Below are 19,053 nucleotides of genomic sequence, written 5' to 3'. Positions count from 1 at the left end.
GGCAGCACAGCCAGCGCGTCCGCAACATCCAGGCGCAGGTGACACCCAGGGCAAGCGCAGCCTCTGGGCCTGGGGGCTGCGGGGTGGGGGGGAACCCCTTGTCTCCGTTTCTGGGCTCTAATCCAGGGATGGTCAGCCCTGCCCACTTCAAAACAGGGGCAGGACAGCGCGGCGCTGCCTCATCAGTCGCCCCACGTGCGGGTGAAACCAGCTGCGGAGTTGTGACACGGTTTCCAGCTAACGTTGTCATGGGTCAGCTCTTTTTGGGTAGCTCCCCAGTCGTTTTGATGGTGCGATAACGACTGTGGCCTATTCAGTTGTGTCCGTGCGTCATGTGGAGCCCCCGGGATGCTTGCTAGGTGCGTCATGTAGGACAAGGGTCTGTCTGGGAGGTCTGCCGCTTGTTGCGGGACAGGGTGCGAATCAGACCGGCCGTGTGTTTTTTAGCCCCGGGTGTTGCTTAGGTCGTGGCCGGTTGGAGGGAACGGCGGTTCGTTCCAGGGACGAGCTGCGCGTGCTGAGGGCTGCGATGATGCTCCCGGGTTTCTGACTCGGATGCATCCGAACATCTCTCGCACCGCATCTGTTTTTGCCCGTCTTTAGGTCAACGAGGACGCTCAGGCTGCAGCTCCGCTGGTGTAAACCAGTCTCTCCGTGCAGCTCCCGCACCTGGTACTTGGCTCGTCTGCTTGGTCCGGAGCAGCCGTACCTTCATGTCGCAAAACTTGCTTTCTTCGCTGGCATTTGGAAATGTGGGGGCGGCTGGGGAGACTGTTATAAAGATAGAGTTGGTTAGTAACCAGCCCGGCTTCCTGGCAGCAGGTTGCCTTACATTGTACTGCTGCTGGCAAGAGTAGTTTTGAGTTGCATTGTTGGCACCTACGCTGTATAAATAGGCGTCCTTTTTATGAATCCCATAATGAGGTTTCTGCCAACTCATTGCATAGCATCACTGATGTAACATTTCTCTGCTGATCTCTCTCTCTCTCTAATCTTCGGTGGCATTTGCAGAGCCGAATCCAGCCTCTGTTGCCCATGTGCAACAATTGAGAAAAATGAAGTCATATCTGTGCTTTTTTTTCTTCTATCTCATTTTCTGCCGTTTTACTCTGTAGTTTGCATGGCAACACTTACTTAAGAAAGTACAAGTCCTAATATCTTGATAAGCCACATGTGGTACACCACCTTGCCCTTTTTAAGTTTAAGGAGAAAAAAGGGTTGTTTGCCTCTTGTATTAAACATAAAAGTAATATATTATTGGATTTGTATTACAGTTAAATTGAGTCTTTTCCCAGTTATATTCTTGAGTTTAAAATAACTGCCACAGTTTTAATAAGGATGAATAACAACCTTTATGGCATTATTAGTAGTGGTAAGCATACTTTTGCTGAAACTTACCTTGACAATATTATGGAGCATTCATATATTACTTAACCTTAAAATCACTGGAAATTCAGGTGGTGCAGGGCCAGATCTGGGCTGTGGTTCTGGGCACTGACTGCAGATCTAGTCCACAGGCTGGCCCCGCACATCTGGCCCTCAGAGCCAAAAGGTTGAGAATCACTGGTATAGATCAGGGGCGCTCAACCTCCTGCTTATGAGCCAAATGTAGCCTATGAAGCCATTCTATCTGGCCTGCGGGGCTCCTCACAGGTAGGAAGTTTGATGGCAGGAGAGCAGTGGTCATTTAATGCGGTCACCCTCCCCCTGCCAAATTCCCAAACCCCACACTGCTGGTTGCAGTTAAGCCACTTCTCCCTCTCCTGCATCTAGATTGAGGCTGGGCCATGCCCCCTCTCCCCCTCCCCAGCAGGGCTGGGTTGGGGCCAAGCCACACTCTCTTCCTCCCACCCCCCCAATAAAACCAAGCTGTGCCCCCTTTCCCTCCCCTGCAGGACCAAGCCATGCCCCCTTTCCCCTGTGGGATCAGCTTGGGGCCAAGCCATGCCTCCTTTCCCCTGTGGGATCAGCTTGGAGCCAAGCCATGCCCCCTTTCTCCTGTGGGATCAGGTTGCGGCTGGGCTGCCCTGTGCTCCACTCTGCATGGCTGAATGGTGCCCACCATGCTGGCCCCTGTGCCAGATCGGGACCACTAGCGGGATCCAGGCTGCAGAGGGACAGGGTACTGCCCATCTAGCCAGCCAGGGAAAAGTTTGAACACCATTAATACGGATGATTCGGACATTTGACGATTGCCCTTCCTTTTTTTGTGGATCCTGTGTGCATCTTTCTACGCTGATGTAGTGGCAGGACTGGGACTGTAGTCTGCAGTTTTCTTCATTGTACACCTGCTACAGCCTGTTGGATGACTTAATTAATGTTATGTATCAATGTTCATTTTTCCCATAGCTGGACAACCAGTATTTTATTATTGTTCAAATAGCTAATGGAATATTGGAGTAAGGCTGAGACTTTTTTTTACTATCATTTTAGAAAACATGGAATTTTTTTCCATTACTTAACATTTTACAGTCTATCCCTTATTCTTATCTTGCCCATTTTTCCTCTCTCTCACATTCTTTACAAACTAACCAATTGCCCATCAAGAATGATGGGAGAGAGGTGCAGGGCAAGCTTGCTAACCCTAACCACCCCTCCCCATGCCACTACTTCCCAAGAGCAGGGGTGGGGAAGCTTGCCCCTCTGTCCCCCTCTGCCAGCATCCCGTGCTGCTGCTGCCTCCAGGGAGCAGGGCCCAGAGGGAGGGGGTAGGGCTAGTGGTGCTGGCCTTACCCCCCTGCTTCATCCCCGCTGTCATGGTGCCGCGCCACCGCCTCCCATTCTTAATGCTCTTGGAACACTCTGATAGGTCGTTTCAGTAACCAGTCAGAGTGCTCCAAGAGCATTATGGACAGACAGATAGACCAAGCCCTTTATTATATTAGAATATTATAGGTACACTTTAATATTAGTGTGTAAGGAATTATCCTTTAAGCTTTGTAATTGTTAGAAGCAGGCTGTCTACATGCATGCATTTAGGGTAAAATAAAATCACCTGTCTAGAATTCTAGTTCTCTAAAATCTAGTCATACTAGATATGCAGATACATAGGGCCTAGGCCTGTGCGAAGCGAAAAGTATTCGCTTTGGATTCGGTGATTCGGAGGGACAGTGATTCGATTCGGTAATTTGAATCACTGTCCTGATTCGATTAATCCAAATCTGAAGATATTCGGTGCCAAATCTTATTCGGTCATAGACTATACAGGCAGGCAGTGCCAGCAGGAGCAGCGGGGGGAGCAGCCAGACAAGCCCTGGCTTAAGCCAGCAGCCCCGGGAGAAGATGCAGCTATCCCAGCTGCTCCCCTCCAACAAGCGAGGCAGGCAGTGCTGGCAGCCCCAAGGGAAGCCACAGGGGCTGAGGGGAATGATTGGGGAGCTGAGGGATCGAACTGGGAGTTGGGGGGAATGATCGGCCTGGCAGAATGAACAGGGGCTTCTCCCCAGCTCCCGGTTCAATCCCTCAGCTCCCCATTATTCCCCCAGCTACCCAGTCGTTAGCCCCCATGGCTTCTCCAAGGGCTGCTGGCTCAAGCCATGGCACATCCAGCTGCCCCCCCTGCTGGGGTGAGGCAGGCAGTGCTGGCAGCCCCGGGAGAAGCCAGGAGCTGCAGGATCAAACCAGTAGCTGGGGGGAAGCCCCTGTTTGTTCCCCAAGCCCCCAATCATTCCCCCCCAATTCCTGGTTCAATTCCCCAGTTCCCAGCTCGATCCCCCAGCTCCCTGATCATTCCCCACAGCCTCGGCAGCTTCTTCTGGGGCTGCCAGCACTGCCTGCCTTGCCCCAGCAGGGGGAGCAGCCGGATGAGCTGCAGCTTCTCCAGGCCCTTCCAGCTGCTCCCCTAGCTGCTCCCACCACCACTGCCTAGTACAGTCTATGGCCGAATCTCCAAATCTGTCTGAATCGATTTGGAGGCTTCTGATTTGATTTGATTTGGAGAGATGAATGAGTCTCCCGATTCAGATTCGGAGATTTGGCCACCGAATTGGGCCGAATCTCCTCCAAATCGAATCAGCTACCGAAGCTTTGCATAGCCCTAATAGGGAGATGTATCTGTGCAGTTTCCCTGTGACCTTTATCTTTGCCTTTTTTTTTTTCACATTGTGGGCCAAATTTTCTGTGGTCACAGATAGGTGCAGTTTCACTGTCTTACATGGCGTTGAGCCTATTTATGCCAATGAACATTTGCAGAGTGACTCATTTTTCCTGTGGATTTTTAAAATATTATTTACTAATAGTTTTTCTGAATAACATGCCAAAAGCTCAGAAGTATGGATCTTTTATAATTATTACCCTCAGACAGTTAGAACTACTGGTGCTATTTTGTGAAAAGTTCACAGGTCTGAGTCATGCTAAAACTTCCAGGCTGCATTATTGACAAATAATTCAGATGCTTTCAAACTGGGAAAACAGTTTTCACTTATCATTTTCATGCTTGCATTTCTATATTTCAAAGTATAAGTCTAATCATGAACTCTTGCAGGTGCGGGAATGGAAAAAGGAAGGCAGGAAAACATACATGTGTACTGGCCGACCCGGTTGGCTAACTGTATCACTTCGCGTTGGGAAGTACAAGAAGACTCATAAGAACATAATGATCAACTTAATGGATATTCTAGAAGTAGATACTGAAAGACAGGTAATACATGTAGAAAAGTTTAGGAACAATAATGTTGCCAGTATTTTATTATGGTTCTTGGCTAAAGGACAGTAGTGGTAAGTTTGCATTATTAACCTACTGTGCTAGGCAGTAGTGCCTTCAAACGTACTACATGGCTGCTAGTTTGGAAGGTAGCGTAATGTGTTTGAGCATGCAGTTCTGCTCTCATAATTTTGTGGGTCTGATGTGCCCAGGTTTCTTAGAAATATTTAAGATCTGGCTTAAAAAATACACAAATTCTAGTATGATGTCTTCATGTATATTTTGGTAAAAAAAAATGAAAAGTTTTTTTTGTTGTAATTCACTTCTAGCATTAAAGCAGAACAGCATCAATATTGTGCACAACACAGAGTGAATCGGTCTGTAAATTTGAACTGCAGAGCAAATTATTTTCTTCCTGGAAGAGAAAATGGACATAAGATACTGATTCATAGTAGAACCTGACACTCTTGAACAAAGCTTTTAGATTCAAGGGTCTGGTATGAGCCAGCTCATTATTTGGGTTCTTATTTTGAGGACATATTTGTGCCTAGATCATTTATTCTTTGATTTAAAAAATTCTGTAGCCCTAACAGATGCAAAGATAATCATCTTACTAGATGCTACGTCACTGTAGCAACGAGCTGAGGCAATGTAGCATTGGCGGGCACTAACCGTGATGCCACCACTCCTGTGCAGTAGCAACAGCTGCTGCAGTAGCTCGGTGCTACTGCACAGTAGGGTAAAAAAACGACCCGTGTGCCACTGAGACCATGCAGTACCGGCAGGTCCTGTGCAGTCAGGGGCACATGTAGATGCACCCAAAGTGAATCATGTCATTGCTGTCTTTTCAAGTCTCTCTACTGAAAATGCAGCTTTGAAAGACACATGAAAGGCTTTGTTTCCACTTTCTTGTGCAACTCCCCTGCCCCCGCCATACTCTGAAGAGCCGGTCAAAATGACTTAAGGGCTACTTCCAAACTATTCAGTACTATGCCTCACTCTGAAAGCCCTGGCAGAATTTTGTGAATGTGGTATATTATGGGGCAAACTTTTTAAATATATTTTTTTCTGAGAGATTTATGCATTTCATAAACAAAATCTAGTTATTTCTGAAAAAAAATCTTGTGCCTGTTCAGTTAAAGTTGTCTGCCCTTACATACGTCTTCTGAGTATAAGAATTGTGAAACTTTTTTGGAATACTGTCCTCTCATTAAAGGTAACACTTCTGCTTTTCTTGAAGTGTTATCTTAAATCAATTGATTCAAAGCACTGTCTCAGTTAAGAGCATCAAAATAGCTTAATTTAAATAATGCCAAGTACCTCATTTGTGGAAATCTTGTGTGTATATAAACTAGAGTTTTGCAAACATAGGAACACAACTGAACACTTCAAACGTCAAGAATATTAGGACATGAATATGATAAAATGAGCTTGCAAAGGGTACATGCGCCTATGCATGCACCATTTTAAAATGGTAGTGTTTGTCTGTATGAGACTCTAAGTAGTGGCTAGTATGCATTTATTTAGTACTTATATAATCAGGTACTAAAATGCACAGTAACTGAGTTACTGCACAGTAGCTGGCTTATGTCTTTTAAGTGACACTACTGCACAGTAGCCTAATAATAATACTGTGCAGTAGCAAATTAGTATGGTCCGTGCTGTGACGCACTACTGCGTAATATTATTAGGCTGCTGCACTGTCAGCGTCTTGTGGAGACGTGCCCTTTCACAAACAGTAAACCCACCATATTTAATATTTTTTTAAATCCATGCATGGAGCATTTTATCTGAAAGAAATTGTAAGCAACTAATCTGTGTAATGAACTGAACTCTAAAACACCTGTTGTATTATCTTTAGGGGATTTAGCAGGAGAGTTTTTCAAGATGTTGGGATAGAGGGAGTAATCTCTAAACAGCTTCACAAATATTTTTAATTAAACTCTTGACTTGCAGTGTGTCTTAATTCTGATAATACACAGAAGTGCAATCCAGATTTGTGTTGTCAGCACTAATAGTAGAATAATATTTTTATTTTTAGGTGGTCCGTGCGGAACCATTGGTCACAATGGGTCAGTTGACAGCTCACTTGAACCCTATGGGTTGGACTCTTCCAGTGGTCCCAGAACTTGATGACCTCACAGTAGGTGAGAAGTGCATGACTTCTTTTTTTTTTAATTAAATATCTTCTATATCTATAATGACATATAGTCTCAGCTTCTCAAAAACATTTTAAAAGAAATTCTCACTAATCTATGTATTCTGCTGGGACATTATATTATAGATATTTTTCTGAGCTTTAAACCTGTTCTAAAATGACTGTAAGAGCCCTTTAAAAAACTTGTTCTGTAAATTAGTTTCTTCTTAAAGGGAAGTAAGTTTCAAATGATTGTATTGTCTGATCTCTTAATAAGGTGGTCTGATCATGGGAACTGGCATTGAGTCTTCATCCCATATCTATGGACTTTTTCAACATACCTGCTTGGCTTATGAACTTGTTCTCGCTGATGGAAGTCTTGTGAGATGTTCACCAGTAAGAGAAAATGTTATTTTGCAATGATTTACAATGTCATTGACGGTTGTAAGTATGGACATATGATTTAGTATGACACACTTTTTGCAGACTGAAAATTCAGACCTGTTTTATGCTGTGCCTTGGTCTTGCGGTACTCTGGGGTTCCTGGTTGCAGCAGAAATAAAAATGGTTCCTGTCAAGAAATACGTAAAATTACATTATGAGCCTGTAAGAGGTTTGGAGAAGATATGTGAAAAGTTTACTGAAGAATCTAAAAAGAAAGAAAACAATTTTGTGGAAGGACTGGTGTACTCTCTGGAAGAAGCAGTCATCATGACAGGAATCTTGACTGATGAAGCAGAACAAGGCAAGGTAACTAAGGGAAACCAATAAGCAGCATTTCAGTTCTCTTTCATGAAAAAAATGCACTATATGAGGATGTAAAACAAAATTTCAGAAATGATACAAGCATATACTTTTTAATGGACTATAAAATAGTTGGGGATGGCTGAAGTGGTTGAATGTATTTAGCAATACAGTTCTGCAGGCAGTAATACATTCATGAGCTTACACCTGAATTTCCTATATTGGTAGGTTTTTTCAAACCTCTAAGTTTTATTTTTCTAGTACATAGTTTAGTCTATGGCCACAACATTTCAGAATACAAAAACAAAATCATCTCTACCTACTTATGGGGAAAAAATGCTATGATTTAAAATGGGAAAATAAAACTGGGGGGAGGGGGAGATTTGTATATATAAATTACTACAATGTCAATATAAAGTAATATCATTTGGCTAGAAAATTACTATTAAATGTTGGCCAAAACATGCTATGGAACTGTTTGCCATGTGGAGACTTTTGCCCAATAATGACTTGAGAGCGTAATATTCCTAAAATATCTACATCTGCTTTAAATCAAGGCTGTCAAATAAACAGCCCACAGGCCAGATCCAGCCCATAGAAACCTAGGAGCCCGTGGGTTGGTCTTAGACCTACCCCACATATCACAAGCCACATATACTGGCTCCAGTCCTGTGTGCTGTATGGTGCATGGAGCTGTGTGCAGGAGCCATTGTGCTGGGTCTGTCTGATGCAGGCACTGCGTGCAGTGTGAACCCTGAACTAGAGTCGATGTGTGCTAGATGTGACATGTGGGGCTGGATCTGTAGTGTGTGCTGCATGTAGTACCTCACCAGACTAGCCCTCCATGCTGCAGTGCATGGGGCTGGTCTGTGGATACAATCTGCCCCACAGATTGGCCCTGTGCCCTTCATCTGGCCCATGGGCCCAAATGAGTTTGGCACCCCTGCTTGAAAGATCTAATTTGCTTTATAGAAGCCAAACCCTATTGTAAGTTAATGTTAATGAGGAAAAATTGGAAAAGATGGAGAGCAAAACGCATCTATACTATGGTGTAAAACACCAACATATGAAAATCACATTTTAAAAGTTTTCTTGACATGTATGCTGTTCTTTCCTCTAAGAGTAACTGCAAAATGAAAGTCTTATGTTACCAAGTACACTTAATACCACATTTATCAAATTTTCAAGTAAGGAATAATAACTGTATTGGTATTTGTTGTTTCATATAGATACATGCACATGCTCATTTTTACAAAAAATTTTTTTAGATAAATAGAATTGGTAACTACTACAAGCCATGGTTTTTCAAGCATGCGGAAAAGTATCTGAAGGCTAACCAAACTGGGTCAGAGTACATTCCAGCAAGGCATTACTACCACAGACACACACGTAGTATCTTCTGGGAACTGCAAGTAAGATTTTGATTGCCAAAAAGCACTCTAAAATGGATCTAGATTGGAACCAATGGATGTGCCTACCATAGAAATAAGAGAATTTTGAGTATTGCATCAAATTCATAATAATGTCCTCGTACTCTATATCAGGGTTTTTCAACCTTTTTTTAAGGAGAGTACCCCTCCTGGTGGGTCCCCCCTTCTGGACATGGGGGGTGGCGCAGTGGCAGCACGCAGCAGCGGCACTTCCCAAGTACCCCCCACTTCTCTGTGCCGCCGCATACCCCCTGGGGCCTTCCTAAGTACCCCCAGGGGGTACGTATACACCCGGTTGACAACCCTTGCTCTATAGCCATATTAATATAGTATGTATCTTTCATTAGTTTAGTTTGAGAGTTGTGATTTAATGGAGCTATCAAAATAAAAATCTGAAATTCTGACTTTTGTTTCACTTAATGTACTCCCAACTTTTCTTTTTTCTCTTTTAAGGATATAATTCCTTTTGGCAATAATCCTATTTTTCGTTACATTTTTGGCTGGATGGTTCCTCCAAAAATCTCTCTGTTGAAATTGACACAAGGAGAAGCTACTCGTAAGCTATATGAGCAGCATCATGTTGTACAAGACATGTTGGTTCCAATGAAAAGCCTTGAAAAATCTATCAAAACCTTCCACAGTGACCTTAATGTAAGAGCACATCTTAAAAATCTGATACAAATGATACAAAGCTTGTAAACATTTGAATGGTGATCACTAATCTTGTTTTACAGCTGTGCCTCTGGCACAAAATGTCAGGATGTTAATTTTAAGAAAATGATGACAGTTAATTATACCCTGTTATGCTACAGATGAAATTAAATACTTAGCAAAAAGAAAGAGGAGAATAAATCTTAAGATTCAGATTGCTAGAATTTTTATCTTTAAACAAACAGTTATTTTAAAAGAAACAATACTGGGTAAAACTTGATCGGATTTTGTTTTATCTGAAATGGTTGATAAAAACGTAAGTGTTGTAGCTGTCATGGTCCAGAAAGTATGCAAGGCACAGATTTCTTAGGCTGATATCTTTTATTCAACCAACTGTATAAGTTGGGGTGGAGTTAGATAAACTTCTGAATGCAAAGACAGCTCTTCAGGTCTTGTGTTCAAAAGTTTATCTGAAATTTTTTGGAATGTGTAATTTGGTTGTAATTTTGTCAGCTTCATTAACAAAGGACTTGGTGTTTTGCTCTTAAATATATTTCCTTATCTCTGCAGGTTTATCCCCTCTGGTTATGTCCTTTCATATTACCTAATAACCCTGGTATGGTCCATCCAAAGGGTGATGAAATGGAACTCTATGTGGATATAGGAGCTTATGGAGGCCCCAAAACAAAACAATTTGAAGCTAGAGCTTCAATGAGACAACTGGAAAAGTTTGTAAGAAATGTGCATGGGTAAGATTCTTAGTCTTCAGAACAGCACCACATGACTGACTATCTTGATGCTTAATCAGCATGTTTTTAACTTTATATTATTGCAATATTAAATTTTAATTATTCTGACTGTATATAGCAGGGGCAGGCAAAATATAGTCCATGGGACAGATCTGGCCCGCCAGGCACTTTTTCCAGCCTGCGGTGCCCACCAATGAATTGTACCCCACCCAGCCTTTCTGCCCATGAGGGTGGGATCGAAATGCCCACGTATACACACCCCTGCCCACATATCCTATTGCACCTTGCTCCCACCCTTGTGGACGGAAAGACCCGGCCTGGCCGGCAGCAGCTTCCAGGTGGGGCTTCTGCTGCCACTACAGCCACCGGGGACCTGCTCAGCTTCCCTGGCATCCCACTTGCCCCAAGCAGCAGGTAGGGAAGTGGCGGGGGTGGAGCTGCATCTGGGTGGGAATGTGGGGCTGGGGCTGGCGGCAGCGCGGAGCCCATGCCCAGGATGGGTGGCAGCAGCATGGAGTTCAGATGGGCGGGGTATGGGTGTGAGGGAGGGTGGAAGGGGTGTGGGCACACCCCCTGCCCACTCTGCTCATGGTGCGTAGCCCTGGCAGGCAGCAGCAGCAGGCAGGGGCACTTGGAGCACTTGTGCCTGGCAGCGCATGCTTCCAGCCAGCACTGCACATCATGGTGTGGAGCACAGCCCCCACTGGGCAGTCTATTGCTGGCGCTCCCTCTGTGCAGAGGCAGCTCCTACACTCGCGCAGCACTGGAGGGAAGGCCTATGCACTGGAGCCAGCTGCCTTCCCTGCCCCCTGCTATTCAGGTCCCTGTGCCCTTGCCTGCTGTCCTCACACCCCTGCACTCTCCCACAAATGCTACACACTCACCCCCTGCCCCCAAACCCCCCCACATATCCGCAGCCCCCCAACCTACCCTATTGCCCCCCACACACACAGCCATATCCCCTCACAACCCCCACACCCAACCATACATCTCCCGCACACTCCACCATACACCTCTCCACCATACACACACACCCCCCTCCATGCCCCATCATACACCCTCCCCACAATATATAAGACTAAGAATTTATTTTTGAGTTATTATGTAATCATCTCTATATACAGTACACCAACAAATCACAACAAAAACTTTTTTTGTAATAAAATTAAAATACATTATAGTAGGTGTCTAACTTGTAGTGTATGATTTGGTTTTTTCTGGTTCTAAGATGGCAACCCCTCCCTCCCAAAAGGAGTATTTTGGGGGTGGGCAAGGGGAGGGACTTCCGGTGGCAAAGGTTAGGGGTGGGACGGGGGGGCGCAACTGTCAAGGGGCACGGCTGCCCATGCGGCCCTCTAAATTTCACCAAACTGTTAAGCAACGCTCCACCTGAAATAATTGCCTGCGCCTTGGTACATAGTCCTTATGACTGTCTTAAATTTTCGCCATGCTTTACTTAATGCGTAATGTGTGGTGGCTGAAATTCTCTTCTGTCTCCAGATTGCAGCACTGACCATAGACTGCACGTCATGGTCTGTGATGGCTCTGCCCTGTCCTTTACCAGGACTTGCAGTAGGGTTTTTTAGTTCTTGCTGGGAGAGTTTTTCTTCAGCTGCAGCTGAGAATTTTAGAAACTCTTTGCAACTTGGTGAGAAAGTTGTAACAGCAGGAGTGAGGGCCTTGCCCACAATCTGACACAGTGGAATAGTCTTTTAAGTTTGTCTTTTTTTAAAAATTAACTACATTATAATATTTAATTTGCCAGTCAAACTTATCTAGATGTATTCAGCTTTCTATTTTTACATAACTTCAGGTGGTAAGAACTTGAGTCCTACATGGCTATGTAACACTGTTGAGTCTGTTTTTGAGATGATGCAGGGAACATACACAATGTAGAGCCAAAATATTTGACCTGTCAGAATAAGTCAACTCCTTTTTTTTCTGTATTTTTTTTATTAACAACCACATAACCATACGACAGACATACATATAAAGAACAATATTACAAAAATGCATTTTGGAGTACAGGCTGTGCTAATTTACATAAATGACTCCCTCGAGTCACTGCCTGTTATGGTTTGCTCAGAAGGAGGATGGGAATACATCTTCTGTTGGCTTTCATTTTTGAACAGGGAATACGTCTTCTGTTGGCTTGTTTCCACATTGCAGTATAACTGTGGTGCTCTTCTTTTATGGTCCTCTTGTGCTAGATAGTTGTAGCATGCCAACCAGGTGGCATACAAATCCTCACACTTTCTTTCAATGAAGCAAACAGTTTTTTTCTACCATATTCTCTGTCTATTCTCCCTTGTTTTCTGGGGCTTCCTGTTCCCATATGTCATCTCCCTTTAAACAACCAGGCTGCACTTACTCTTCACAGTATTTATTTATTGTATGTACTGTTCATATGAAAACAGACTTAGCCTTAAATACTTTGTAAAATTCTACAGATTCATAACCACGCAGTAGACCAATACGGGACTGTCCAACTTCTACCTCAAGGGCTACATACCCGAGGGGCTACACAAGCAGGGGCTGCAAACTGTAAACCATATCATGCATGCCACTCGCATGCTTCCCCCCATCCACTGCTGCACTGCATGCCTATATAGACATTTCCCCCACTGCTGCATCAGGCACTTCCCTCAACCTCCCCTGAAAGGAGGGATGTAATGTTAGATGGTATTTTGGCCTTCATCATAGGGCCCAACTCAAAATTATATATGTATTTATTGTAAGAGGCATTTTTGGTATTGCCAGTTCTTCATGAGTTAGTGTTTTATCTTCACAAGCATGATCTCATGTCTGATTCAAAGCAGCATAATGTGAAACAGTGCTTTTCTCTTGGACAAATTGTGTAACAGTGCATTACAGAAAGCCACATTCTTCAGTATACTGCTCAGTGTTTAAAGCATACACACAAGCTGAAATTTTTCATTTTAAAGACTCAAATGTTCCAGATGGTGAAGAAGATAAGGTTGAACATTTTTAAGAACAGGTCGGACGGACCTCTGTCAGGGATGATGTACAAATACCTGACCATTTTTGAGGGTTCCTTTCAGACCTATATGAGTCCATGCGGAAATGTCTTTTTTGGAAAACTTATTTATGATTCAACAGTAAATCAAACTGTGTGTAGATTGTATCTTTTAGTGGCATAACAAAAACTAATAAGATGGCAAGACACTGTCTAGGAAAGATCCTCTGAAGCATGTGTTCATTTTTAAAACCACTATTTCAAGTGTAACTTATTTTTTTGTCCCCCTTCGCCAAAAAAGTTCATGGAAAAAATCAGTAGCATTGTCCATTTTATATTCTGATCTCTATTTCCAAATGCAGTTGTAAGTATTCTGCCATTAAACTGTCTGGCTGAATATTTCAGCATAATGCATGGTAATAAATATATTTTATTCGCTCTTTTAAAAAGTGGAATTTAAATATCATGAATTGTAGCCATAATTTATTGCTTCTTCTAAATTCCTGCATGTTTTTACTTGAAATTTTACAATGACATTAACATTTACTTATCCCTTTTTTATTTCAGTTTTCAAATGTTGTATGCAGATTGTTATATGAGCCGTGAGGAATTCTGGGATATGTTTGATGGTTCCCTCTACCACAAGCTGAGGGAGCAAATGAATTGCAAGGATGCCTTCCCAGAGGTATATGATAAAATCTGCAAAGCAGCAAGGCACTGAGCCTGAATAACTTAAGCAAGCAATCAGGGAAAAATTGATTTACCAATAGTTAGTCATTACAGTCTCACAAAAGCTTTATTACTGTCCAAAATAAGCTCATTACTGTTGATGTTTAAAAGTACAGATTCCTACTTTATAAACTTGTATTTAATAATTGTTAGTATGTTTTAAAACAAATTTCCCAACTCAAAGTAATTTTATTTAAGGAATTGCAATCCTACCCTGTGACATCTCTTTATGTCTTAGAACATAGTGATGTATATGTGAATTAATAGCTTTTCAATAAGTAGGAAAAATTGGAAAGAAGAAGATAATTAAATAGATCAGTTATTTACTGGATTACATGTATTATACCTGAGACAAATCGTAAAGTCATTGAATTAGACAATGAGGGAAGTCTCAGAATTAGGTGCCAAAGGGGAGGGATTTACTTCAAATTTAATCATAGGTTTAAAAATGTTTGTTTCAGATCAGTAACTGGTGCAGGGCTTTAAATTTAAGGGAAGTCAAGAGCTAACACAATTCAGATATGGTTAATACATTTTCAAATTAAACTCGCAGTTAACAGAGCAGACAAATGGTCACTAACAACTTGTCTCAGTTTGAAACCTAAATATCAAAGTTTGAGAAAATCCTCTTCACTTGTGCCTGTCAGATTTGTACTGATTCTGATCAAGTGGGTATGGACTTTAAGGATTTGTTTGTTATTGTTATTGCTTATCAGTATAAAGTTTAATATGTTTTGAAGGGAAAACATTTTGGCTTCTAGACTACTGAAAAAACTGCTGCTATTTCATATAGACAGGTATTAACAGTTTGTACTTGTCATGGGGTCTATTTTTTTTAAGGTTAATTTGAGTGCCTTATAAATACTTGGTTAGAGAGGACATGGATAATTTCACATCATTTTGTTCTTGACTTGAGAAGAAATATGTCCTTTATTTATACATGTTTTTTTTTGAACAGTTGTTGAAGACTGACTCACACACAACCTAAGCTTCAGTTTTATAGTGGAATATGAAATGTGCCAGATGTGGTTCTAATGAGAATATTAGCTTTCCATTTTAGCTGGATTAGTTTGATGGGCTTTGTAGAAGGTCCCTTTCAACCAACTAGAGACTAATTTCGTAAGGAAAACTTTTGGGACACTTTACTGTCCAACCCCTCTTTCCACAGCAAAATGTAATTGTGTCAGTTTGCACCAGTGACCTGCTTCATTCAATATTTTGCCTGAGCATTGAAAAGTAGCGAGGTTGCATGTGGCACCATGTTTTAAACTGATTCCACGTCTGATCCAAAGAGTACTTTGAATTTTTACTTTATTAAGCTCATGGAGAAATGTTTGTTTTGGGGGGCTTGCCTTCCAAGTAAAGCGAAAACACCTCTAAACAACTACCAGTGAGGGAGTTTTTTGTATCTTTTAGTTTAAGGCTAAACCAATGATTTTATTTATTGATAGATGGACATTTGTGACTAAGATTAAACCAATGATGAAGCAGTTGCCTGAATAAGCTTGGTTATTCATGGCAAGTGATGAATATTGGGCCAAATTGTCATAGTGCTGGTACTGCCAAGCAAGGAAGTAAAATGATGTAAGGTATAGCTTTTTACATCCATATATGGAATGGATGGGGCAAAAGTGACAGCCTGAATGTTGTGGTCAGCCCACTTGTGTCAGTGGTGAGAGAAAGGTATGCTGTGCCAGGTATGTGCCGCAAAACAAGGAGGAGCTGATATGGCAGATAAATCATGATTTGAAGGATCATAATCTGATTTACAGTCTGCTCCAGAGACAACACAGTAGGAGCTGCCTTTTTTTCTGTGGCAAAGCCATGGTTTAGCCCATCACTACCCAGAAGATAATCTGCACAGGGCATGAATCGATAGCTAGCTTTTTAAAAGTTCAATGTTATGCAAGAATTTTAAAATCAAAGCTGTCTCTCTCTAACTTATGTATTCATAGTCTTCAGTTATACACTGTATTTGATTATTCACTTCATAATGGATCTGCAAACTTTGGTACATGGTATTAATGCTATTACTATGAGCCTCTCAATCACATACATGCACTCTTAACACGCACATGGCTGCTGATGGTGTTGAAACTCTTGGTTGTATGACCTGTTGAAACTATAACCAGTTGTACTGTTACAATGGTGTTTTTATGGATGATAAAATAAAAATGTTCTAAGAGAATCAGTTTTGGCTTCCTGTTTTATTTTGGTATGGTTAAAACCTGAGAGCATCACAGAGCGTGCCCGGAAAGTAGCACCCAGCAAGAAGTTGTTTTCAGTTCCACTGAAGTCAGTTGGGTTTCATCCTGGTGAGACAGTCCAGCCATGTAGAGCAGCTTGCAGGATCAGGGCTTAATTCATTCTTTGTTGCCTTGGTAAGTATTGATTCAAGTAGCTTCATGCTTTTCTTAGTAATTTCAACCATGAAGCTGTTTCTCCTTGTCCTTATCCTTTCCCCTTAACCACTTTCTCCTAGAACAGTGGTGCTCAACATTTTGGCCCCATGAGTCAGATGAGTGACCCAGAGCCTGTCTAGAGGCCAGATCAGGCCTTAGTAGGCTGGTGTCACATCCCACTGGGATTGGGTCCTGGGGGGTCCAGCACTACCCCCTCCCAACTCCCCACTCTGATACTGGGCCCTGGAGCCTGGTGCTACCCCAGCCCAGCCCTGCATGCTGGGCTCAAGCTCTACCACCACTCCTGTCACCAAATTTCTTGACCCACGGGGAGCCCTGTAGATGGCATGGTGCTACAGGCTGGATCTGGCCTACAGGCCAGAGGTTGGGCACCCCATTCTAGAACAATTTTCTGTGTTACTATGACTATCATTGTAAATTGGGTACATCACGTGCTGTATTTTGTATTTTATTGTATTTTAAATGCACCATTAGCAGTTCCTTAATACAAGGGCGACATGCATCAAATAAATAGGGAAGTCATTTGTGAGTCAAGAGATGACTGAAGAAGCCAGTTCAAGACCTGTGTGTTTTATTGCAGACATGGCAACTAGGAGTGGATCCTGGTAATGTCAGATCACAGCGCTGTCCATTTGTCTCTCATCTATGCCACCATAGTGAGGCGAGTTTGCTCTAAATGATTGATGCCTTGTCACATGTCATGTTTTAAATGTACATCTTCCATACAATTTTATTTCAGCATTAAAACTAAGCTGAGGGCTGCCGTGGCTTTTTTCTGCTAACCTAAATCTTTTTGGCATATAGCTGTCACACTGATTCCCTAGATTAGGATTTTTGCTGCTAGAGGAACAAGTCTTACATGTTTCTACACTCACCTGAATTTGCTAGCTGCTGGCTGAGTAACCTGAAATTTAACTAGTTTATAAAAGCAATTATATAAACGCAATTTGCTTATAGTAGCAGGGGACTGGGCCCAGTGACTGAGAAATTCCCTTCCAGTCCTAAATTCCTACAAACAATCCAAATCCTTTTCCATGTGACTGGTTCCTTTTGTTACCCCTGCTGTATTTCTCTAGCTTATGCATGCCCACCAAACAATCCAGACATCTTCATTTTGCTCCACCAGGGACCTCCCTTTTCCCCACCCACTCATTGTATTACAACAATCTGTATTTCTTTCACTGACCATATTTTTAGTTGCGTTCAGTTGCTTATCCCACCAAAGGCTAATTGTAGACTGATTCACGTATTTAATCAGGCTCATCTAACATCTAATTACAACTAAAATTATCTCAGTCAGGTAGGAGCATTATTAATAAAGCCTGCAAAGATTAACTAGTCCAGAATATTTATATTTATTGCTGTCTCTTATACTTTCTACATTTCTCCAGTATCTTCCCATATCATCGTTACATAGTAGGTAGGGTTGGAAGGGACCTGAGCAGATCATCAAGTCCGACCCCCTGCCATGGCAGGAAAGAGCACTGGGGTCAAACAACTCTGGCTAAGTGTTCATCTAGCCTCCTCTTAAAGACCCCCAGGGTAGGAGCCAGCACCACTTCTCTTGGAAGTTGGTTCCAGATCCTAGCCACCCTGACAGTGAAGTAGCGCCTCCTGATGTCTAGTCTGAATCTACCCTCTGCCAGCTTGTGACCGTTATTTCTTGTCACTCCTGGGAGCGCTCGGGGGAACAGGGACTCTCCCAATGCCTGCTGGTCCCCCCTGACTAGTTTGTAACGGGCCACTAGATCCCCTCTCAGCCTTCTCTTGTGGAGGCTGAACAGGTTCAGGTCCCATAGCCTCTCATAGGGCCTGCCCTGCTGCCCCCTGATCATGCGAGTGGCCCTCCTCTGGACCCTCTCCATGTTGTCCACATTCCTCCTGAAGTGTGACACCCAGAACTGGACACAGTACTCCAACTGCGGCCTGACCAGTGCCGCACAGAGGAGGAGGATCACCTCCTTGGACCTGCTCGTGAGCATCTGTGGATGCATGACAAGGCCTTCCTGACCGCGTCCCCACACTGTCGGCCCATGTTCATTTTGGCACCAATAATGACTCCAAGGTCCTTTTCTGCCTCTGCGCTGATGAGAAGGGAGTTCCCCAGCCTGTAGGTATGCTGCTGGTTCTTCATCCCCAGGTGCAGTGCTTTGCACTTGTCAGTGTTGAAACCCATCCTGTTCTCATCCGCCCACCCCTGTAACCTAGACAGGTTACAGGGGTGGGCGGATGAGAACAGGATGGGTTTCACGTCTTTCCGTATCACGTATTTCACCACTTCTAGGTTTACCTTTCTACCACGTTCATAATGTTCCCATTGATGAAGCTAGTTTCTCCCCTAAAACTGTGATTGATAAGCCATCTCCAGAAGTCTAGAACTGGAGAAATTGCACCCTAGCGCTAGCAATTTGGTTGTTGATGCTTTTCTAACGTGGCTGTCCTGATCTGGTAATTAGGGATTTTTTAACCTAGCTATCTTAGGTAACTGTAGTGGTACAGCTGTGGCTCAGCCACAGCAGCAGAACTCGCCTAAGGACTGGTTTGAAGACCCATGCAGTTCTCCTGCTGAGT

At 43.0% G+C, this 19,053-nt stretch overlaps 1 protein-coding gene across 1 annotated transcript in view; it reads left to right on the top strand.

Moving 5' to 3' along the window:
* The window catches only part of DHCR24 (24-dehydrocholesterol reductase), a 25,399-nt gene extending 9,154 nt beyond the window's left edge, over positions 1 to 16,245 (top strand). The window contains exons 3-10 of the mRNA XM_025206672.1: positions 4,484 to 4,639; positions 6,684 to 6,789; positions 7,057 to 7,175; positions 7,266 to 7,529; positions 8,792 to 8,935; positions 9,407 to 9,604; positions 10,175 to 10,353; positions 13,898 to 16,245. Coding sequence (XP_025062457.1) covers positions 4,484 to 4,639; positions 6,684 to 6,789; positions 7,057 to 7,175; positions 7,266 to 7,529; positions 8,792 to 8,935; positions 9,407 to 9,604; positions 10,175 to 10,353; positions 13,898 to 14,051 — 1,320 coding nt within the window. The 3' untranslated portion in view covers positions 14,052 to 16,245. The remainder of the gene's footprint in view (positions 1 to 4,483; positions 4,640 to 6,683; positions 6,790 to 7,056; positions 7,176 to 7,265; positions 7,530 to 8,791; positions 8,936 to 9,406; positions 9,605 to 10,174; positions 10,354 to 13,897) is intronic.
* The last annotated feature ends 2,808 nt before the right edge of the window (positions 16,246 to 19,053 follow it).

Source organism: Alligator sinensis, unplaced genomic scaffold (genome assembly GCF_000455745.1).
Source record: "Alligator sinensis unplaced genomic scaffold, ASM45574v1 scaffold172_1, whole genome shotgun sequence".
Classification (NCBI taxonomy): Eukaryota; Metazoa; Chordata; order Crocodylia; family Alligatoridae; genus Alligator; species Alligator sinensis.
Note: the sequence above shows the minus strand (reverse complement) of the source record. Positions and strands in the feature narration are given on the sequence as shown.